The sequence below is a fragment of the Littorina saxatilis genome, linkage group LG5 (genome assembly GCF_037325665.1).
Source record: "Littorina saxatilis isolate snail1 linkage group LG5, US_GU_Lsax_2.0, whole genome shotgun sequence".
Lineage (NCBI taxonomy): Eukaryota > Metazoa > Mollusca > Gastropoda > Littorinimorpha > Littorinidae > Littorina > Littorina saxatilis.
The window spans coordinates 46726583-46750293 of NC_090249.1; the positions used below are offsets into that span (position 1 = coordinate 46726583).

General features: G+C 43.8%; 2 protein-coding genes across 3 annotated transcripts; both read left to right on the forward strand.

Moving 5' to 3' along the window:
• The first annotated feature begins 1695 nt into the window (after nt 1-1695).
• On the forward strand, nt 1696-5990 carry LOC138967779 (toll-like receptor 4). The gene is made up of 3 exons (XM_070340435.1): nt 1696-4176; nt 4967-5142; nt 5477-5990. Exons 1-3 carry the CDS (start codon nt 1921-1923, stop codon nt 5988-5990), a joined length of 2946 nt encoding a protein of 981 aa, XP_070196536.1. The 5' UTR covers nt 1696-1920.
• Nucleotides 5991-15491: 9501 nt separating this feature from the next.
• LOC138967255 (uncharacterized) lies at nt 15492-20341 on the forward strand. 2 transcript variants are annotated; one of them, XM_070339777.1, is made up of 2 exons: nt 15492-17320; nt 18110-20341. In XM_070339777.1, exons 1-2 carry the CDS (start codon nt 15985-15987, stop codon nt 20191-20193), a joined length of 3420 nt encoding a protein of 1139 aa, XP_070195878.1. In that variant the 5' UTR covers nt 15492-15984; the 3' UTR covers nt 20194-20341. The 2 variants fall into 2 exon arrangements, with proteins under 2 accessions (XP_070195878.1, XP_070195879.1); XM_070339778.1 differs by lacking the exon at nt 18110-20341 and having other exon boundaries at nt 15492-17376.
• Nucleotides 20342-23711: the final 3370 nt, after the last annotated feature.

Below are 23711 nucleotides of genomic sequence, written 5' to 3' on the forward strand. Positions count from 1 at the left end.
GATGTCGGTTGCTTCTGAAACTGAATTATTATTGTGTCCAAGTTTAAACACACATGCGCGCTCGCGCGCGCCCACACTAACACACACACACTAACACACACTAACACACACACACACACACACTAACACACACTAACACAACACACGTGCGCGCGCACACACACACTAACAACACCCCCCCACACACCCCCCCCACACACACACACGCACACACACACACACACTACGTAATAATTGTGACACTGCTTAAACGCACCGCGATGCAAATGCTACATACCACGTCACGTTATACAAGGAAGTATTTAAAAAAAAAAAACATACTTTGATGACTGTACCGGTAAAAAAATGAGTGAGAACAGCCATGACGCATAGTTTCAATAAAAATAAGGAAAAAAGGTGTTTGCAACGAAGAATGGTACACTCCAAATCAAATGGATGAGACCCTGCAAAACGCTTGTATGACTCGAGCAATTGTGAGTGAGAACAGTATTGTTTGGTCTTTTTTATGTTGTATGAGCGCACTTCTGCACTTGAGGAAAACTCAGCGTTAAGACTCAACCGCGATGCAAATGCTTCATTCCACTTCACATTACAAGGAAGTATTTCTTCTTCTTGTCGTTCGCTGTTAGATCGTCAGTCCGGACTGCAGGGCGAAACGTGCTGTCGGAAGTATTTCAAAACAGATCATACTCTGATGACCGTAACGGTATAAAATGAGTGTGAACGGCCATGACGCATAATTTGAAGAATAATAAGGAAAAAAGGTGTTTGTAACGAAGAAAAGTACACTCCAAATCCAGTATTGTTTGGTCTTTTTACATTTAGTCAAGTTTTGACTAAATGTTTTAACATAGAGGGGGGAATCGAGACGGGGGTCGTGGTGTATGTGTGTGTGTGTGTGTGTGTGTGTGTGTGTGTGTGTGTGTGTATGTGTGTGTGTGTGTGTGTGTCTGTGTGTGTGTGTGTGTGTGTGTGTAGAGCGATTCAGACTAAGCTACTGGACCTATCTTTATGAAATTTGACATGAGAGTTCCTGGGTATGATATTCCCGGGTGTTTTTTTCATTTTTTCGATAAATACCTTTGATGACGTCATATCCGGCTTTTTGTAAAAGTTGAGGCAGCACTGTCACACCCTCATTTTTCAATTAAATTGATTGACATTTTGGCAAAGCAATTTTCGACGAAGGCCGGGGTTTGGTATTGCATTTCAGCTTGGTGGCTTAAAAACTAATGAGTGAGTTTGGTCATTAAAAATCGGAAACTTCTAATTAAAATTATTTGTTTTATTGAACGATCCAAAATCAATTTCATCTTATTCTTCGTCATTTTCTGATTCCAAAAACATATACATATGTTATCTTTGGATTAAAAACAAGCTCTGAAAATTAAAAATATAAAAATTATGATCAAAATTAAATTTCCGAAATCGTTTTAAAAACTATTTCATCTTATTCCTGGTCGGTTCCTGATTCCAAAAACATATAGATATGATATGTTTGGATTAAAAACACGCTCAGAAAGTTAAAACGAAGAGAGGTACAGTAAAGCACAGCGCAATCGCTACTGCGCCAAACAAGCTCGTCACTTTCACTGCCTTTTGCACTAGCGGCGGACTACGTTCAGTTTCATTCTGTGAGTTCCACAGCTTGACTAAATGTAGTAATTTCGCCTTATGCGACTTGTTGTTTTGTATGAGCGCACTTCTGCACTTGAGGAAAACTCAGCGTTAAGACTCAACCTGAGCTTTCATGCAAAACTGGACTGCAAATTGCAAAACATGTTTGTGTCGAAAAGCGCTTTCTGAATTAGTTGTTGATTCAGAGTCGGGAATGTTTAAAATTCGATTACATCCACAGCCTTTGACGTTACAGTCACTCATATTTTCTTCGAGTGTGTACAGTGACATTTTTACTGGCAAATGATTTTATTCACTTTGCTAATATACAGCATGAGTCCGGCGAGACTTTTGTTTGTGGCGAATCTCTGCTTTTCTTTGTGTTGGGAAAAGTCCATTTGCGCGCCAGACAGTCTCTTTTCTAGCTCGCATAACTCCAAGCCAGATGGATCTCACAGTGAAAAGAACTTCCACGAGCACATTTCTGCACTTGAGGACAACTCAGATGGTAGCGGCGGTACACGCCAACACAAGTCTGCTAAAAGTCGAGATATACCTGACGGCGTCTCAGTAGAAAATGGAGGTGCTTTTCAGTACGGCACAAATCATAATGGAGGCTCTGAAGACAGCGCCGTTCATAATGGAGGCTCTGAAGACAGCGCCGTTCATAATGGAGGCTCTGAAGACAGCGCCGTTCATAATGGAGGCTCTGAAGACAGCGCCGTTCATAATGGAGGCTCTGAAGACAGCGCCGTTCATAATGGAGGCTCTGAAGACAGCGCCGTTCATAATGGGGGTACATTTCAAGACAGCGCAGTTGGTACGGAACGTACGATTCCTAGTAGCTCTGTAGACAATGGAGATGATTTTCAAAACAGCATAGTCGGGGGCGGAGATACTTTTCAGGAAACCTCGGCTGCAAACGAAGATACATTTCAAAGCAGCTCAGTCGGTGATGGCGACAGCCCAGGTTTCCTGCCCGATGTTTGGTGCAGGGGACCAGACAGCAACAGTTCTAATGATGGGATAACTGAAAACTTGTGGGACAGTCAAAAACTAGAAGATCTTGGACACAGCTGTCCGTGTAATTCTGACAGAAGTGTTGGAACGAGCTGTCGCCGCGCTGGTGACGAGTTGGCCAGTCTCCTCTCTCCTCACAACTGCGGTGACAATAATTCTTGCTGCTGCTGTCACTACGGGGAGACCGACTATGTGGCCAACTGCTCTTGCCTCTCTCTAAAGCGAATCCCCAACCTGCCCGCTAACGTCACTGTGCTGGATTTTTCTTTCAACCGTCTGAAAATCAACAACAGCTCCGCCTTCTTTCAGCACCTGCCTAAGCTCCGCTATCTGGACATCGGCCACAACCACCTGCACCATCTTCATGACGACGCCTTCAGCCTTCTCACCAACCTGTCCGTGCTGATCATGAACGACAACATTTTCCTGGACCTGTCAAAGTCCATGGTGGCTGTGTTCAGCGTGAGGTCTCTGCACGTGCTGGACCTCAGCAACGCCTACGCCGTGACGCTTCCCAAAGACGTATTCCTTCAATACCAGCTACCCAATCTGAAGAAACTCTACCTCAATAGCCTGGGTTTGCGTCATTGGAACGCCACCACATTTCAGCCGCTAGGGGCGCTGCAGGTCTTGTCACTGGCGAATAACGACATGCGTTACATCAGCACGAAGCTTATCGCTGGGCAGGAGAATGTGACGGACATGAACCTTAACAGCAACGACCTGTACGACTTCCCCAAATCATGTTTCTATACACGCCCAATATACCCTCGCCTTGAAAGGCTCAACTTGACTGACAACAGAATCAAGAGGCTGTCTAAACATGTGTGCTTCCCAAGCCTGCGTGTGCTTGACATCAGATCCAATCCCATCGTGAATCTCGTCACCAATATGTTTACGTTAAAATACTTCCCCAGTCTCACCTGCTTACACCTGGAACGTGTACACCTTGCCTCCATTCAACCCTACGCGTTCAACAACACCGCACTCAATTACTTGTCTCTTATGTACAACTACGTCGACTTTACCGACGAAAAGATCCACGAGGACGCTTTCAAAGGTCTTCAAAACCTGGGCTTTTTACAGCTGGAGCAGAACTACCTCACCAACGACAGGTTCATGCTGCTGTTCGGCCACCTGAAGGCGCTGCAGTTCGTGTACATCGGCAACACATACTTTGACGAGCTCACGGCCGGCACTTTTGCCCCGTTCCCCGATCTGACCACCATCACCATGCACCGCAACTTCTTCCCCCAGATGCCCGAGGGCGTGTTTGACAACCTGAGGCACTTGACTCACCTGGACGTCAGCAACAGCAGGATCACCACCGTCAGTACCGACACCTTCAGCAACGATGTGCGAGCACGTCTGCGTCACCTGGACCTGAGCAGCAACTCTTTCCGCTGTGACTGCGACCTGCTGTGGTTCCGCGACTGGCTGCGGGCAGCGAACCACACGGTGTTCAACAACTCGTGGACCAGGTATATGTGTCGTAACATGCCTGGCGTGCCCGTCACGGACTTTACCATCAATCCTCAGGTGAGTGCAGATGCATGATCGTTGAACGTCTGTGTCTATTTGTGTCTCTATTTGGCTGTGTCTCTATTTGGCTGTGTCTATGTTTGTCTGTTTCTCTGTTTGGCTGTGTCGATATGTATCATTGAATTACATACTTACAATAGAAATCAACCTTTATGCAACACGAGTGTTGTGCATCAAATAACATTAAGTGAAATACGAAACACGAAACCTTAATAATTACTGTTACTTTGAAGTTGAATTGTTTTTTATTTTTCCTTTTTCCTTTTTTTTTTAGATAAGGTTATAATTGATATGATATTTGTTTATTTATTATTCAATTGAAAATATAAGAATTTGAGTAAGAAAAAAATTAAATAAAGAAGGATGCAAAAGAAGAGAGAAAAAAAGGAAGAAAAAAGGGCAAAAAATAAGGTTTGAAGCAGCCTGCATGCAACTGAGGTAAAAAAAATAAAAAAAAAAATAAAAAAAATAAAAATGTAACTTTGAAGTGATCTTTCAACCAAAAAATAATACCACTTCAAATTAGAAAAAAAGGGCATAGCTCATTGCTTATAAGCGCGGGCAGATTTCAAATCTTTGTCGTATAGAAATTGAAAAACAATTATTTTCAGAAAAAAACAGCTAATACATAAGAAGTCCAGGAAAACGATTGTGACATTACCTGCTATTCAGACTTTGTCGTGGAACGGAGTTTTCTTCCATACGAGCTTAAGTTGATGGTATAACGAACCCGTCAGGCTTAGATGTTGAAAGTTATCTAGTTCAATCATCCGCAACGTCTTGACAGGTGTGTCTTCTGAGCCATGCAGTCAGCGTGGTGACGATGGTGGTGGTGACGTTGCTGATGTTGATGCTGACGTTGGTGGCTGTCTTTTTCCGCTACCGCTGGCACATCCGGCTCCTGCTCTACGAGGTCTTCCGGGGCAAAGGTCGCAATGCCGGACTTCCGGCCGACTTCTTCCGGTAAGGCAATTTTTTGTTCCTCCTTTTTTTTCTCTAAGCCTCTTTACTTTTGTTCCTATCGTAAAAGTACAAAATTCAAAGCGCTTTTTACCTTCTTGTGTGTCAGGGGCTCCAGGAGATCATTTGAGCCAAGGCGTAAGTGCATTTTTTGCTTAAAATCACTGTCTTAGCTAAGGTCTGAAAAAAAGTCAAAGAAAAGGGACAATTACTCACGCAATATTGCTTCTGCATAAAAAAAAATGAAAAGAAAGAAACCATTGATGAAATGTTTTGCTTTACAATACCTTCTTGTTCCTACTCATAACGTTTCTGCGTGTTTCTATCCTTGCTCCAGGTACGACGTGTTCGTGTCGTACGCCGAGGAGGACGTGCTGTGGGTCCGACACCACCTGGTGCCACAGCTGGAGGTCCGACAGGGCCTGAGACTGTGCGTTCACCAGCGAGACTTCACGCCGGGTCGCAACATCGTGGACAACATCTACCACAGCGTGCACGACAGCCGGCACGTGCTGACCGTCTTCTCCAGACACTTTGCCCGCAGCCAGTGGTGTCAGTTCGAGCTGGCGCTGTGTCTGACCCACGTCATCGAGCACGGTGACGCGCTGCTGGTGACGTGTGTGGATGACGTCACGTGTAGCGCGCAGCTGACACCCACCATGATGGCGGTGCTCAACACCACCACCTACATCCAGTGGGACTGGGCTTCTGGCCGGGCTTCGGACCGGGCTTCTGACGCCCAGCACCCCTTCTGGGCCCGCTTGAGGCTCGCTTTGACGGACGCTGGTCGTGGTGGTGGTGGTGGAGGTGGTGGGGGTGGTGGTGGTGGTGGTGGGGGTGGACCGTCTTGAAACTTTAGCGGCTCAGGTTAATGACATACCATACCGATACATGCTCAGCCTGGCGGTGACCTTACAATTAATTTTCTCCTGCTGATATGACAAATTTACCGAGACAATATTTTTTCTCGAAATTCTGTGTCGGTTTCTGGGAGACGTGTAGTAGAAGCGACAGAATGTTTTCGTGACGCCATTATTCTCATTATTCGCTTCATGACGTCTTCTCGGACTATGCTTCGCTTTTGATGTTCGCAATTTCTTTTAGGAAGAGAGAGTCAACAAGAGAGTCTTGGTTTGTTTTTGGTCGGTGTCGTTTCTCATTAAGTGCTGTTCGGATGGCAGACTTTCAACCAGCTTTCCATTAACTTTAGTTAGTCGGAAGGCGCTCAGCAGCCGCTGAGAAACAATTGGGCGAAAAGTGTGCCGTGTGAACGGCCTCGCTGGTTTAGTCCTGATTGAGCAGCGACTTGTAAACTCAGATGAGCGTTGCTCGACTCAGCAGGGGTTTTCAAACTACTTGGTTGTGACAAAAATGCTTAACATTTTGGTGAAAAGTTTGTTGTAACATCACATTAGACTGTCGACGCCTACGTACAGTTCCGTTTCGGAATCGAATATCTCGGAATCGCTTTACCTCGAATTCGTTAGGATGAGAGATACTTATACGATGTAAGACGCCATTAATGTTATGGTTGAAAAAGGTTTGTGGCGAATTTTACCTTAACCGCCCGTCTTAAAGGCATAATCCTTCTCTTTATTACAATTCGGCTCACCATCTCAGATCTGGCCAAGATTTCTACATGGGATAAGACCATCCCTCCACTTTGGCACATACCAAAAATGAACAACCTGCCATGAGTTATCTCTGTGAACTGTGCTAACATGTTTTTATGAATTGATTTCGTCAAAGCCACCAGTGTCAAGATCGTAGATGGTAAGCCCAACCGTCTTCACGAGAGACGTAGAGTTAGTATGCGATGTGAGTGGAAAAAAACCATTGAGATATGTGACACTCCACGGCGGTATGAGTCGCATGTCACCTTTGCATGATTTTCATATTTTTACATTTTCCTAAAGAGTTTTTTATGCTCTATCCAGTGGTAAAACCCGTTTTAGAAAAGAGTGAAAACTGTTTGAGTTATAAGCCTGTGACTAAGGTGACCCTCACTGTTACCAGACACTCCCCGGACCTATATTAAAAGCCCAGCGCAGAACCGCTCGAGGTGACATGCGACTCATTTCGTGGTGAAAGGTCACATATGCAAAAAAAGAACACATATGACAGGTGTCATGATTCTGGAAAGCTGTTATTGTGGTATTTCAAAATGGGGTTGATAGTGAAGATCTTGTTAGCAGTTGTTAGCTATATTTTGTTTTAGGAATATGATCGGATTTAAAAGGACATTTTGGATTGGAGCTTTTTTTTTAATAGATAAAACTGACTGAATAAGTGAATGATTAATTAATACACAGCTGAAAAGCTAATGAAATAATTAACAACTATAAGAATCTCGAACTCGTGTGTGTCCGTGTGGCATCCTTCAACGTCACATAATTAGAATGCGACACGTGTTTCCTGTTTCCGATACTTGTTTGTAAGCTCACAGCACCACATCAACTATGCCGGACGTCGGGAAAAAAAACTGCGATGTTAGGTGGGTGGGGGTAGGGGGGGAGGTGAAGTTGCAAGTGGGAAAGCGGTGTGTATTTTATGTTTGTGCGTATTATTTTCTTTGAATAAAGTTTTCTATCGACTATCAAAATACATTTCCGTCGTGACAAATCTTGTTAACTGAAAACAGACCGAAACATACAATAAGCAGACAAAGAAGCGCGCGCACAAGCACGCACAGTCACACCCAGAGGGCCCCAAAGGTGGGGGGGGGGGGGGGGGTATCATCACGATCACGGGAAGAGAAATTTTAGCTTTCACGATCACAGTTACCTTGATTTTTGTTTTCACGATCACAAACACCTTGACGAACAGAGGATCATAAAGTGATACAACTGTGAAAAATGTACGTTGAAAATAAAATGCTTTGCAATAATGCCCATCACGATCACGAAAACAAATGACGATCACGATCACGAGACTTGATTTTTATGTCATCACGGATCACGGGCAAAGTCCCATCACGATCACAGAAATGGAAATTTCGGCAATCACGGTCACAGAAAGGTAAAACAAGTCGCGTAAGGCGAAAATACAATATTTAGTCAAGTAGCTGTCCAACTCACAGAATGAAACTGAACGCAATGCCATTTTTCAGCAAGACCGTATACTCGTAGCATCGTCAGTCCACCGCTCATGGCAAAGGCAGTGAAATTGACAAGAAGAGCGGGGTAGTAGTTGCGCTAAGAAGGATAGCACGCTTTTCTGTACCTCTCTTTGGTTTAACTTTCTGAGCGTGTTTTTAATCCAAACATATCATATCTATATGATTTTGGAATCAGGAACCGACAAGGAATAAGATGAAAGTGTTTTTAAATTGATTTGGACAATTTAATTTTGATAATAAGTTTTATATATTTAATTTTCAGAGCTTGTTTTTAATCCGAATATAACATATTTATATGTTTTTGGAATCAGCAAATGATGGAGAATAAGATAAACGTAAATTTGGATCGTTTTATAAATTTTTATTTTTTTTTTACAATTTTCCGATTTTTAATGACCAAAGTCATTAATTAATTTTTAAGCCACCACGCTGAAATGCAATACCGAAGTCCGGGCTTCGTCGAAGATTACTTGACCAAAATTTGAACCAATTTGGTTGAAAAATGAGGGCGTGACAGTGCCGCCTCAACTTTCACGAAAAGCCGGATATGACGTCATCAAAGACATTTATCAAAAAAATGAAAAAAACGTTCGGGGATTTCATACCCAGGAACTCTCATGTCAAATTTCATAAAGATCGGTCCAGTAGTTTAGTCTGAATCGCTCTACACACACACACACACGCACACACGCACACACGCACATACACCACGACCCTCGTTTCGATTCCCCCTCGATGTTAAAATATTTAGTCAAAACTTGACTAAATATAAAAACGCCAATCACGATCACGATTTTAAACCCTTTGGGGCCCTCCACACACACACACACACACACACACACACACACGCACACACGCACACATACACACACACACCGTGCACACACACACACACACACGCACACACACAACCGCATATACACAGACACACACACTCACAAACACACACACACTGACAAACACACACACAAACACACGCACACCGTACACACACACACACACATACACACGCACTCACACACACACGCACACGCACTCTCACACACACGCACTTGCACACACACACACACACACACACGCGCGCGCACACACACACACACACATATACCCCTCTCCCGAACACACACACACACACATACACATATACCCCTCTCCCGAACACACACACACACACACCACACACACACACACACACGCACACCGTACACACACACACACACAGGGTGGATCTTGACTGCTGTGTTGACGACGCGGAACGGACATGAACGAAGGCAATCTGTGTCCTCTCAACCGTCTCCACAATCAACTCGATCTTCTGAAAACATTCCTTTTGTTTGCACAGGATAGGAGGGTCAAGTGGATGAAGTTGTATCAAGTTCAAAAGCAGATAATGTTGACGTGAAGATGGTGGTAGTGGTGTTGGTCTGTATATGTGTGTGTGTGTGTGTGTGTGTGTGTGTGTGTGTGTGTGTGCGCGCGCGTGAGTGTGTGTATGTGTGGATATATACGTGCGTGCGTGCGCGCCGTGTGTGTGTGTGTCCGTGTGTGCGTGCGTGATAGCGCGTCATGTGTCTGTGAGCGTGCATACTTGCGTTCATGTGTGTGTGTGTGTGTGTTTTTGTGTGTGCGCGCGCATGCATGTGTGTGTGCGTGCGCGCGCGTGTGTGTCTGTGTCTGTGTCTGCAAAACATTCCTTACATACTCTCATACCCCAACAAACAACTCATTTTAGCACAGAAAAAAAAATTCAACGTGTCCCTTTTTACATTTAGTCAAGTTTTGACTACATGTTTTAACATAGAGGGGGAATCGAGACGAGGGTCGTGGTGTATGTGTGTGTGTGTGTGTGTGTGTGTGTGTGTGCGTGTGTGTGTGTGTGTGTGTGTGTGTGTGTGTGTGTGTGTGTGTGTGTGTGTGTGCGTGTGTGTGTGTAGAGCGATTCAGAGTAAACTACTGGACCGATCTTTATGAAATTTGACATGAGAGTTCCTGGGTATGATATCCCCGGATGTTTTTTTCGTTTTTTCGATAAATGTCTTATGACGTCATATCCGGCTTTTTGTAAAAGTTGAGGCGGCACTGTCACACCCTCATTTTTCAATCAAATTGATTGAAATTTTGGCCAAGCAATCTTCGACAAAGGCCGGACTTCGGTATTGCATTTCAGCATGGAGGCTTAAAAATTAATTAATGACTTTGGTCATTAAAAATCTGAAAATTGTAAAAAAAGTTTTTATATAAAACGATCCAAAATTACGTTCATTTTATTCTTCATCATTTCCTGATTCCAAAAACATATAAATTAGTTATATTCGGATTAAAAACAAGCTCTGAAAATTATAAATATAAAAATTATGATCAAAATTAAATTTTCAAAATCAATTTAAAAACACTTTCATCTTATTCCTTGTCGGTTCCTGATTCCAAAAACATATAGATATGATATGTTTGGATTAAAAACACGCTCAGAAAGTTAAAACGAAGAGAGGTACAGTAAAGCGTGCTATGAAGCACAGCGCAACCGCTACCGCGCCAAACAGGCTCGTCACTTTCACTGCCTTTTGCACTAGCGGCGGACTAGGTTCACTTTCATTCTGTGAGTTCCACAGCTTGACTAAATGTAGTAATTTCGCCTTCTGCGACTTGTTTTTAATGCGCTGACAAAAATGTGAGTACAATATTAACTCAAAACTGTAATCACGACATCTACAGCTAATCCACAGTAATCCACCCCGTTCTACGCTGGCAGAGAATAACCTGGTTGCGTGACACCCTTTGTTCTGCGTGACACTGCTCCGTTTTGTTATTCGTGCATGGTGACGTCCATATCTCTCCATCGATACGCATATTGCGACATACACTATACTGGCACTATAAGGCTTACAGTAACGATTTGGTTTTGGTGGACGATAGAAAACCACTTGGAGCCTAACCGACAATTCAAGATAAATAGATGAAAATGTTAATGTGTTTTAAAACGTGTATGTGTCTTTGGACGTGTCGATGACCATTTTTCATTTTAATGTATTCATTCTAATGGACAATAAAGTGTCGTCAGTGTTATTATTGTTATTGTTATCAAATCAAAATGTACTTAAACTTGTCGATGCGTAGGTTAGGTGGGTCAGATCAGAGCAAAGGGTTTGTTAGTCCCGTTCTTCAAGAGATCAGAACAGTAGATCACAGCAAGGGTAAACTGTTTGTCTGTCTGTCTGTCTGTCTGTCTGTCTGTTTGTCTGTCTCTCTGACTGTCTGTCTCTCTCTCCCACTCTCTCTCTTTCTCTCTCTCTCTCTCTCTCTCTCTCTCCCTCTGTGTGTGTGTGTGTGTGTGTGTGTGTGGATGTGTGTGTTTTGTGTGTGTGTGTGTGGATGTGTGTGTGTGTGTGTGTGTGTGTATCACGTCTATCTTTTTCTGCCCCCCCCCCTTTGTGTGTGTGTGTGTGTGTGTGTGTGTGTGCGTGCGTGTGCGTATGTATGTGTGAGTGTGTGTGTGTGTGCGCGCGGCGTTCGTGCGTACGTTCGTGATTGTGTATGTGTTTGTGTGTATGTGTGTGTGTGTGTGTGTGCATGTGTGTGTGTGTGTGTGATAGTGAGTGCGTGTGTGCGTACGTGCGTGTGTGTATTTGTCTCTCTGTCTGTCTTGCGTGTGTGCGCGTGTGCGTACGTGCGAGCATGTCTGCCTGTGTGTCAATGTGTGTGTTTGTTTTACGACACCATGCACCTGCGGGTCTAGAATCCCCCAAACGAAAACAGCAGACTGACACAAATGTCTCCCCAAGACAATATTTACAACGTATACGTGTTCCCGCTATAGCTACACAAAAGCTTTACCCATGTCTTGCATTGCCGCGACCTCCAAACACTACAGATTGTCTCTTTTTTCTCTCACGATAATTACCTTCACCCTCCTGCACCTGCTGGCCTATACTGCCAAACCCTCGCGTGCAATCGCAAACCCCACAAACAATAACCACAGGTAGAGAAAGAATACAGTGGGACCACCCGTTTTTAGACCTCCAGAAATCTGTAAACAAATCGGAGGTAAATTTACACACGTTACTCATGAATAGAAAGTCTGAGAAAACAGGGATCCAAAAGTACATAGAGTGCTAACTTCCTTTTCTTCTTCTTGTTAATTACACTTAATATAGTGTCAGGCCGGACAGCGAGACAAATGTTACTGTCTTCTCCAAGTTGGTAATGTTCCTAAATTCAGAATAAAAAAATAAAAAAATAGAAGAAAAGAATGGTAGGTTATTGGAATGTTTAATTATTGACAAAAAACCCCCATTACATTTACCTTTTTCAAAATCGTCGACGAAACTCGCTTTTTTCTTTTTTTCTTCTTTTTAAATCGTAGCGAGTTTCGTCCACGATTTAAAGATAAGTACATATGATCTGTAAGTGTTTGTGTGTCTGTCTACTTTAAAAGACATACTGTAAATGTAATGTTTTGTTTTTTCAATAATCAAAAGTTCCAATTACCTACAGTTCTTGAATTTTGATTGAGAAAACAGGGTCTTAAACCGGAACGGTTGGCCTAGTGGTAAGTCCGCCCAGTGATCGGGAGGTCGTGGGTTCGAACCCCGGCCGGGTCATACCTATAAGACTTTAAAATTGGCAACCTAGTGGCTGCTCCGCCTGGCGTCTGGCATTATGGGGTTAGTGCTAGGACTGGTTGGTCCGGTGTCAGAATAATGTGACTGGGTGAGACATGAAGCCTGTGCTGCGACTTCTGTCTTGTGTGTGGCGCACGTTATATGTCAAAGCAGCACCGCCCTGATATGGCCCTTCGTGGTCGGCTGGGCGTTAAGCAAACAAACAAACAAACAAATAAACAAACAAACAAACAAACAAACAGGGTCTTAAAGGAGAGGGAGTCTTAAATTGGGGGGTCTTAAAAGGGAGGTACCACTGTACAGACAGAGCAATCGAGGGAGAGAAATAGCCACCCAGGTATTAAGTACATATATACACGCCACACTAGCCTGTCGAGTGGGCATAGATAGTTTGGAGAGCGACCCTTTACATTACTGATGTCAAAGACACCGCGACGAATCTTTTCATAACCTTTCCCATCAAGAGATTCTTTACGAGCACACGCTACATTAAGGCGATGGCACGAATTGGAGTTGATGGAGAATTTTATGACTATCTGCCGTTTCGGGTAAGCGAGCATAGAGGTGAGGGTCAAACTAAATAATAGGATATATTTTATATGTGTGTGAGGGGTGTGGTGTTGTGTGGTGTGTGATTTTGGAAATTAGGGGTTGTCAGGATTTTGATGATGGACGTTTTGAACGAGAGAAAAAACGTTTCTGTGTTTGCATGGATGGAACAGTTCCAACCAAGTGAGTATTTGACCTGTATGGTTGTTTTTTTAACCGTCTTATCGCCGTTGATTGAGTTGTTTTCTTAAGCAGTTCAGGTACAGGGCATTTCTCTTGCCACTGAAAGGACTCGGGCACACCTTCTTTATCATGGACAGACTTCTTGAAAGTATGTGTCAAATCCGGGTCTTTGATTTTGACGCTGTCAAATACTTTATGTTAATCCATCACTTTAAGTTTTGACAAGCTATCATATGTCATATTTATCAGTGGCTTCCTCCCATACTTTATATTAATCGACCATTTTTGTTTTTGACTGACTCTCACTCTTTATATTAATCGATCATTTTTGTTTTTAACTGACTCTCACTCTTTATATTAATCGACCATTTTTGTTTTTAACTGACTCTCACTCTTTATGTTAATCGATCATTTTTGTTTTTGGCTAACTCTCACTCTTTATATTAATCGACCATTTTTGTTTTTAACTGACTCTCACTCTTTATACTAATCGACCATTTTGTTCTTGACTGACTCTCACCCTTTATATTAATCGACCATTTTTGGTCTTAACTGACTCTCACTCTTTATATTAATCGACCATTTTTGTTTTTAACTGACTCTCACTCTTTATATTAATCGACCATTTTTGTTTTTAACTGACTCCCACTCTTTATATTAATCGACCATTTTTGTTTTTGACTGACTTTCACTCTTTATAATAATCGACCACTTTGTTTTTGATTTCATCTCATACTTTGTGCTGATCGACCATTTTGCTTTTGATTTTCTCCAAAACTTTACATTGATGGACCATTTTGATTTTGACTTTATATCAAACCAATCCTTTTATGTACATTTCCTCTCGTCTCACTTTGTATGAATACATCACTTGATATCAATTCCTCTTTTACTTTGTATTAATCCATCATCTTGATTTTGACTTAATATCATTCCTGTTCTTTCTCGTACGGTATAGTGTCCCATGTGAAGTCACACAGCTGTCCAAAGTATCGCTTTAAGTGTAGTCCTTGGCATGCAGAATAGTAATTAGCAAAGCTTGCAACACGCTTGTTACGTTCCTGCCCTTCAATTTGTTGGCTTGGGTTTCTGTGTAACTGCAACTTAGATCCAGACTTGAGAAAACACTATATAATAATAGCTGAGGTCTATGAACACTGATGTAATGACTAACACGCACAGGCACACACAGACACAGACACGCACGCACGCACGCACGCACGCACGCACGCACGCACGCACGCACGCACGCACGCACGCACGCACGCACACACACGCGCGCGCGCGCGCGCGCGGTCGTGTGCGCACACACCCACCTCACAGGGACTGTTTTAAAGAGACTGAGAGAGAGAAAGAGAGAGAGAGAGAGAGAGACAGACAGACAGACAGACAGACAGACAGAGAATCAAAGTTATCAGACAGGCATTCAGTATTGTTGATCTTGTCAATTTCAGAGTTGCCCTGGTCAACCATGCCCCCTAACCATGGCAACTACTATGTCCAGTGAGGCAGCTGGACACAACACTCCTCGAAAGCTTCGCCCACAACCCTTCATATGGACATTGGTGAATCACCTTGACTTACCTCAGCCTCAGTGAAAGAAGGAGACCCATAAGAACGAATATGACCTGCTGCCACATCTCTGAAATTAAAATTATTTGGCTCTGTAGCAGACCTTTAACAGATATCAGCACAACGACTTTATAAGTCTAACATTAGCCCTTGCGTGTCCACCCCTTCCTAATATCTCTTAGAGCACATAGTTTATGAGTTTAACTTGTTATACAAGATTACACACACACACACACACACACACGTGCATACACATACACACACACACACACACACACACACACACACACACACACACACACACACACACACACACACACACACAATTAGGTAGAAATAAACTACTGTTTAAACCAAAGGTTGAATTCTTACTGACAGCTTGTGAATAACGATGATCGAACTTCTTTACATTCCACCCCAAGCTCTTTCAAGCTCTTTCATCACCTCAATCTTAAGGAAGCGTGGGAAACACATTGTGTAGCAAAAGGACGCTTTGTGAGAATAAAAATAAAAACAAGAATGGTAGGCTATTGGAACATCATCGACAAAACAAAACGTTACTTTTACAGTTCGTCGACCCAGTGGTCTTTTAAAGGCGAGACACGCTTCAGTTCCTATCACGAACAATGACTATAGGCTAAAGATACCAACAAAAGTGTTCATGACATACAAACTAGACAAGCATTCATGATACAACTAATGAACTTATCTCAAAATCGTAGACGAAACATGACTCGCTTGCAAGATGACGCTTTGTGAGGTTAAGAACCCGTACCTTATGTGACTACATTTTGTGCATGAATTATGCAGGGCGTTCTTGTCATTGTCAGTGTTCTGGGACTATACGTGGAAGTCGTTCTTCAGCTCTGTGTCCTTATCCCCACCACAGACAACGACAGCAGCCTCCACCCACCACTAGCCATCATCGTCACCATTCTCATCGCCGTTTCTTTCATAGTCACGAACCTGGCATCTCTCATTCTCGCCTTCGGGGAATGGGAAGGGAAACTCTGCAGGGGAGAGAAGTCTGTGTGCGTGGTTTTTCACATCTGCCAACTAGGACTTCTATGGCGGGCTTACAGAGTGGTTTCTCGATACCAATCGAAGGATCTGTTTCATCTCATTCTGCTGAGGCTCATCCATCCTTCTCTGGTTTCCTTCCTCTACGTCATCGCTGAATGCCGCTTGATGTTCTTCCTAGGACACCAGATGGCACCACTTCCGGTCGTGTCCCTGGTTGTTTCCCTTACCTCCAGCACGGTGGCGCTGTGCTGCTACGTCCTACGTCACAAACTGCGCGAGACTGCCACGACAGTAATTCCAACAGTGAAACCTCAAAACAGTCTTCGATTTGCAGGAACGGTGCTGCTCTTCTGCGGGACTTTTCTTTGTCTAGCTTCAAGACTAGGATCCTTTGCGTTGCTTTCTGTGCATCACGGTTTCTGGGCCCTGCTCCCTTTCTGTGCTCACTTCTTTATCTACGCTGCGGTTCATTTTAGCTGTTCCACGCTGCATGATGGTGATGATGGGAGTGCCAAGTCCGGTCTTTCTGAGAAGGGAGCCGTCCTCCAAAACTCACCCACAGTGTTCCAAGGAGAGCCAGATAACGCCTGCATTAGGGACACTGTTGTCCCGTGCAGCAGCGCGAATAATAGTGACTGCTCTCATAACGCTAGCAGTATGTTTAGCCACCCGAATATATATGAGCGTGACACAAATCATTCCTATCACCATGAACCGAGAAACGCTTCAGTTCCAATCACAAACAATAGCGAAGCCAACAACAGTTTCCAAAATCAAGTGTCACACAACACCTACGCCAGTGAAACCGCCACCGACTCCAAAGCATCCACCATGGTGGTGTTCCTCTCTCAAGGTCTGGCCAAGACCTATCTCAACACGTGGGACCTTGTCGACAACGATCTGCAGAGAGTCCAGTGCCGCTACGTGCTGTTCTACTCGCTGGTACTCGTGGAGAACCTTGCCATGACCGCTGTCTGGATGCTGAACTCGTCTCACAGCTACACGACCAAGCTGGCTGTGGTTGTTGGCGTTCTTGCTGCCTTCTCTACGTCCCTTGTGCTCAAGTTCGCCAGCTGTGGCTGCTTCGGTGGAGGTTGCTGTGCTTCGACTCCGACAGGTTGGTTGAGATTTTGATGTGTTACTGTGATTTGTGTTGAAAGCACACCCCTTCCTTCCTTCGGGTCACATTTTTCTTGTTCTTGTTCTTCATGTTCTTCTTGTTCATGTTCTTCTTGTTCTTCTTGTTCTTGTTCTTCTTCTCCTGGTTGTTCTCCTTGTTGTTGTTGTTGTTGTTGTTGTTGTTGTTGTTGTTGTTGTTGTTGTTGTTGTTCTTCTTCTTCTTCTTCTTCTTCTTCTTCTTCTTCTTCTTCTTCTTCTTCTTCTTCTTCACCTTCTTCACCTTGTTCTTGTTCTTCTTGTTCTTGTTCTTCTTGTTCTTGTTCTTCGTGTCCATGTTCTTGTTCTTGTTCTTCTTGTTCTTGTTCTTGTTCTTGTTCTTCTGCTTTCATGGGCTGAAACTCCCTCGTACACTCGTGTATTGTTTTCTTTTTTTGCACCATCTCAGATCTCGTCAGACTTTTTGCATGGGATAAGACCATCTATCCACTTGGTCACATACTGACATACAAACACAATCGACACTATAACAGCTATCCTTCACTTGGGTTTTCCTCAACTGTTTTATTTCATGGGTGCTTGCTTGGTACGAAAAGTCTGAGTGAAGGATGGAATACCGTGAAATGATTGTTTCTCGTTCTTTCTTTTGGCACTGGAACACTCACCAGATTGCTAGAATGTTGGCTTCCGGAAAAAAAAACCACGCCTGTTATTCTCTGTACCACTAACACACAAAAACATCTGGTGTTTTTTCTTCTCCAGATTCTAATATACAAAGTTTCATTTGCAGATTTCGCTTCGAGCGTGGACTCCCCCCGTTCTATTGCCACACATCCCGTTGAACGTAACAGCAGCGCGTGTAGCATGACCGCTCTGCATTTGTCTGGCTCGGCGCTTTACACGGCTGGTAGAGAGTTTCCGACTTCTGCCCAAAGAAGCAGAAGTCACACAAGCGCTTCTGCAGCGACACTAAGTTCGCGGAACAACAACAGAAATAAACGGCTGAAGGGAAATAAGGGTGGACAAGTGCCTACGAGCGGCAATAATCTGAACAACACGCACACAACGACAACCGGTCTGTCTGATTCAACCGTCAGACAAGCTCTTGAGAAGCTTAAGGGTGCGCACGCATCAGACACTGCTAGAAAAAAGCGTAAAAACAGACGCAGAGCACACACACGTTCCAAGATACCCTCAACAAACCTTGACAGCAATCATGGCGGTTACCTAGTTACTGAAGACCACCAACGTCATCTGGAGGACCTCATCAAAAAGCACAGTGACGTCCAAGGCCTCTCGAGAATGACGTCATCTGCAGATATGACTGCTGGTGTGTGTTCTTTTGACGACCCTATTTTAGCCACGCGGCTGGTGATAGAGTCTCTCAGCCAACGCAGACGTTCTGAATCACACTCACAACACACATCCTCCAACCATTCCAGGAAACAAATACATAGGCATAGTCATCGTCGTTGTAGTGATACTGGTGTTAGTGACAACTTCACATTTAAACCCAGATCAACAAACAGTGACGAATTTCAAAGAAACAGTAAAACTGCGCAAGAAAAGTCAAGCACACGGATATTGTACTGCGACAGAGAGAGATCCAACCTATCTCTCAGTGTCGAATCTCTTGCAAACCCAGAAGCTGGGCACAAAAAGTCGAGTAGGGTGAAAGTGTACATCCCCAGAAGATCACAGGACAAGACTGGTTGTGAGTGTTACAATGATCATGTGCACTACCGCTACTGGACGCGCTGTTCTTGTGGAGGTTCTCCTTCATCTACACCCAGGCGTCGACCAGAGAGACAAGCGTCTCCGCGAAAAACACGCTCTAACTCTTCGGCTCACAACTTTTATTACAAACCTCATCGATGCTCTGCCAAGGCAAGAAATAGCAATGATGAAGCAGTCTCAAGACAAGCTAAGACCGTGACGGCCGATACTACCATTGTTGACTCTCAACAGCCAAACTTTAATAGTTTCTGTGGTGAACCGATTGGGGTAAACGGTCTTCGGCGTGAGTTTAGAAATACACGTACTGATCATGTCTCTGTTGAACTAAGCTATCCATCGGCCAAACCACCTCTGCCGACACCACAGGTACATCACCGCAACCATGTTAGAAATAGTGTCTTCAGCCAAAAACAGTCGCCTCGCTATTGGCCGTGGTGCGATCACAAAGGCAACGAACGCACATGCACATGGTCAAGAAGAGTACAGAACACTGCACGTGCGAACAACGCAGACAGAAGACGCACTGGCACTTCTGACGACAGTGTGTCTTCCCACCACGTCGTGCGCTTGTGGCTACAGGGGCTGGAGCCATCTGTGGAACCATCTCTTGAAGTATCTCTTGAACCGTCTACGGAACCACCTTTGGAACCATCTATGGGACCATCTGAATCTTACAGCGGGCGGAACTCCGGGGTTCAGTCTTTCCAAGAACAAAAAATAACAGCCCTAAATCTGGACACCGATTCTGGAACATCTGCAGAGGATCCTGAGGATGTGAGTGACTGCAGTTTGCGCGTGAAATTAGGCGACAGTGAAGATGAAGGCAACAGTGAAGATGAAGGCGACGACAACGACAATGACGTTTTCCTGTCTGCGAAATTATCAGAAAGATCATCAGGAGCTTCTCGAAATTGTTCGGCTGTCGGAGGTGAGCTACAAAGTGACCATTTTCCTTCAGAGAATCGCGGAAAAAGTTATTCTCACTCTGAACCAAAGACTGTTGCTGAAGATGGAACTTCTAATGATGTGCTGAGGGCAGTACGTCAGTGTACAGATTCTGAGACTTTCGTCCTTGACAGTGACAATCGCGCGGCATTGGAAACCGCGACAATAGATGTTCATGACACTCTGGTATAGGGTTGAACAAAATACACGGATGCACAGCTACATTTTTCAAACATTCACGCACGTACGCACACACAAACACACGAATGCACACATGCACGCGCGCGCGCACACATACACACACACACAAACACACACACACACACACACACACACACACACACACACACACACACACACACACACTCACACACACACGCACACTAACATACACTAACACACACACACACACACACACACTAACACACACACACACACACACTAACACACACACACACACACATACACACACACACACACACACACACAAACACACACACATACTCGCAACTGTGCGTTTGAAAACAAGAGACTCAATGGATCATAGGGTAGGGTTTCAAAACTAACCTGAAACAACCCAGTCGTCCAAAGAAACCATCCCTGTAAAAAGGAAGATGAGACTTGTACTATACCAAACTGAAAACAATACTAACGCTTTTTCTTGAATCAAATTTGTGTGTTCGCGTGCGCGTGCGTGCATGCATGCAACAAAGTATACGTCTGTGTCCGTACGTTGGTTTCTGTGTGTGTGTTTCGATTTGTTTGTTAAGATTACCGCAAGATGCAATTTGTTTTGTATGTTGTGTACCGGGAAAAAATGTTCATGTTATGATCTTATCCTACAAACGTGAGAGAGACACCCGTGAGATAATAATCGTTCAAATCACACGTGTGTATATCATGTAAATGAGGTCATGTCAAGCAAGTCTGGCAGGGACCTGTTTTTCCACTGCTTATGATGCCAAAGTCACCAAGACAAAATTCATTATAGAAAAAAAAATTGCGCTCACTAATTACCCTCGATGAATTTTTAGAACTAACACGTGACGCCACACTTTCAAAGTGACGTTTCTTTACTTTGACGTAATAGATTGCAAGAGGCTTTAGAAGAGATCGAGGTTCCAAAACAAGCGTCTTTAATTTAGCTGCCTCGACTGCAGGGCATTTTCAGTAAAATACACTAAGTACAGTATGTAGGATAAACAGAATACTACATGACTTGCTGTTTCGTACCAGATTTACACTCGTTGCTTTTTCAAATAGTGAACAGCTCGCTTTCGCTCACAGTTCAATATTTTAAAAAACAACTCGTGTAAATCTGGTACGACACAGCAAGCCATGTAGTATTCTCTATTTATCACTCTCGGAGCAATCGACTGAGACCCACTGAGATCAGTGCTGAGACCCGGTTAAGAGAGGTAACTCGTCTGACTGGCAATATGTTCTCTGTCTGAGTTTTCTCCCGTCCCTTTCTCTCTGTGAGCGAGTTTTAGCGTCAACTAAGGTGACTCGAGTCGAACCGGAGGTCGCAAAAACTCGGTCCGGTACGACTGGAGTGACGTCACCGGTTAACCAACTTTCAACCTTGCTTCCTGCGTAGGGTCTCTCCAGTTCCAAGATGGCTGCCAAGGCGAGGTGAGAAACTTCTGCAAATATTTTTTGACAAAGTTACGGATTGTGAGAAGACATTTGTTGTAAATCACTTAGCCTTTCAAAAATTAAGGATACTGGGTTGGATACTGTCTTGGTTTTAATGCATTTTATTTTAGCAGTGATGTTTATTTTGGGAAGAAATGAGGTCAACAGGAGTTTGGGTGCGATTTCGGCTCAAATGTACTTTAGCGCCCTGAACTTTTACCCGGCTGTTTTGCGCTCGATTTTCACGCTCACTTCTTCATTGACGTTCGAATCGATAGTTCGATGTTTTGGCATTACATTCACATCAACAATAAAACAGTACTGCTTGTTCATCATCGTCGTCCATCAACTCTCCACAACAGTAAATCCGTAACGCGCTTGTCGCCATCTTGTTGCAAGGGACGCGACTGGACACAACTTAACCCAACAGCGTTTCCGCGAAGAAAAAAACCAGACATGCGCAGTGACCCTACCGTAGCTCAACCCTGTTCCTCGCGAAAACTCGCTCTGTCTCTGTCTCTGTCTCTGTCTCTCTCGATCTCTCGCTGCAACCCAGGCCACGGACTTGTATTCAAGTATACACTAAGACCGTTCAGTGGCAAGGATGAATAATTAGATCAACAAGGGAAGATAGTAATTGACTAGCTGCTCTAAGATAATCAAGCTTGTCTGTCGTTATGACAATACAGATAGCGATGACATTGTGTAAGTGTGTCAGTGTGTGAGTGTACACACACATACACACACACACACACACACACACACACACACACACACACACACACACACACACACACACACCGGCACACACACACACACACACACACATACACACACACACACACACATACACACACACACACATACACACACACACACACACACACACATACACACACACACACACACACACACACACACACACACACACACACACACACACACACACACACACACCCACATACGTGAAAAGGTGTGAACAATGCATGGGCAACAAAATGAAAATAAGGACATAATCGTGGTGCTTCATCAAGCAAATTGTGCCATTTGCTTCTAAATTATGGCACAATTGATTCCCCAAATTGCTTGAATTAGTGAAATTTGCCACAACATCGTCAATAACGGTCAAATTAATAGTATCCCTTGATGAACACGAATTCTAAGCATCCAAGCTGACATGCAATTACGTAGCCCAACCAGATCAAAGAATGTTTTCCCCGCCCCTCCCCCACCTCTCTCTTTCGCACACTTATTGACTATTGTGCCAGTAATTATCAATCAATATGTCAATATGAGGCTTATATCGCGCGTATTCCGTGGGTACAGTTCTAAGCGCAGGGATTTATTTTTTTTATTTTTTTTATTTTTATGCAATTTATATCGCGCACATATTATTCAAGGTGCAGTGTGAGATGGAATTTCTTTACACAATACATCACGCATTCACATCGGCCAACAGATCGCAGCCATTTTGGCGCATATCCTACTTTTCGCGGCCTATTATTCCAAGTCACACGGGTATTTTGGTGGATAGTTTTATCTATGCCTATACAATTTTGCCAGGAAAGACCCTTTTGTCAATCGCGTGGGATCTTTAACGTGCACACCCCAATGTAGTGTACACGAAGGGACCTCGGTTTTTCGTCTCATCCGAAAGACTAGCACTTGAACCCACCACCTAGGTTAGGAAAGGGGGGAGAAAATTGCTAACGCCCTGACCGGGGCCCAGGGTCGAACTCGCAACCTCTCGCTTCCGAGCGCAAGTGCGTTACCACTCGGCCACCCAGTCCAGATTATCTGGATGACATCGCTATTAATACGTTGTTACTTTATTTTTCTGTTATGATTATGTAAGGTTGCATTAAGAAGAGATTCATTTTGATTGTACATTAATTGATTACTAGTTGTGTCAGGCGATATTGTTACCAAGAGTATTTTGTGTTGTCGTAAGTTTTAGTGCTCTATTACATGTTATGGTTTATATGCATTTAATGTTGAACTAGTGCGTCTTTATTCATAGTTCAGATTTATAGCGCGGAGAGCACGACACTTCTTGGTTCGCGCTACATTAT

What these genes read in the sequence shown, in the direction of transcription:
- LOC138967255 (XM_070339777.1), top strand. Translation starts at nt 15,985, where the DNA reads ATGCAGGGCGTTCTTGTCATTGTCAGTGTTCTGGGACTATACGTGGAA. An exon ending in CTGTGCTTCGACTCCGACAG is followed by an intron (nt 17,321 to 18,109) that starts GTTGGTTGAGAT and finishes TTTCATTTGCAG; the next exon opens with ATTTCGCTTCGAGCGTGGAC.
- LOC138967779 (XM_070340435.1), top strand. Translation starts at nt 1,921, where the DNA reads ATGATTTTATTCACTTTGCTAATATACAGCATGAGTCCGGCGAGACTT. An exon ending in ACTTTACCATCAATCCTCAG is followed by an intron (nt 4,177 to 4,966) that starts GTGAGTGCAGAT and finishes ACGTCTTGACAG; the next exon opens with GTGTGTCTTCTGAGCCATGC. An exon ending in CTTCCGGCCGACTTCTTCCG is followed by an intron (nt 5,143 to 5,476) that starts GTAAGGCAATTT and finishes TCCTTGCTCCAG; the next exon opens with GTACGACGTGTTCGTGTCGT.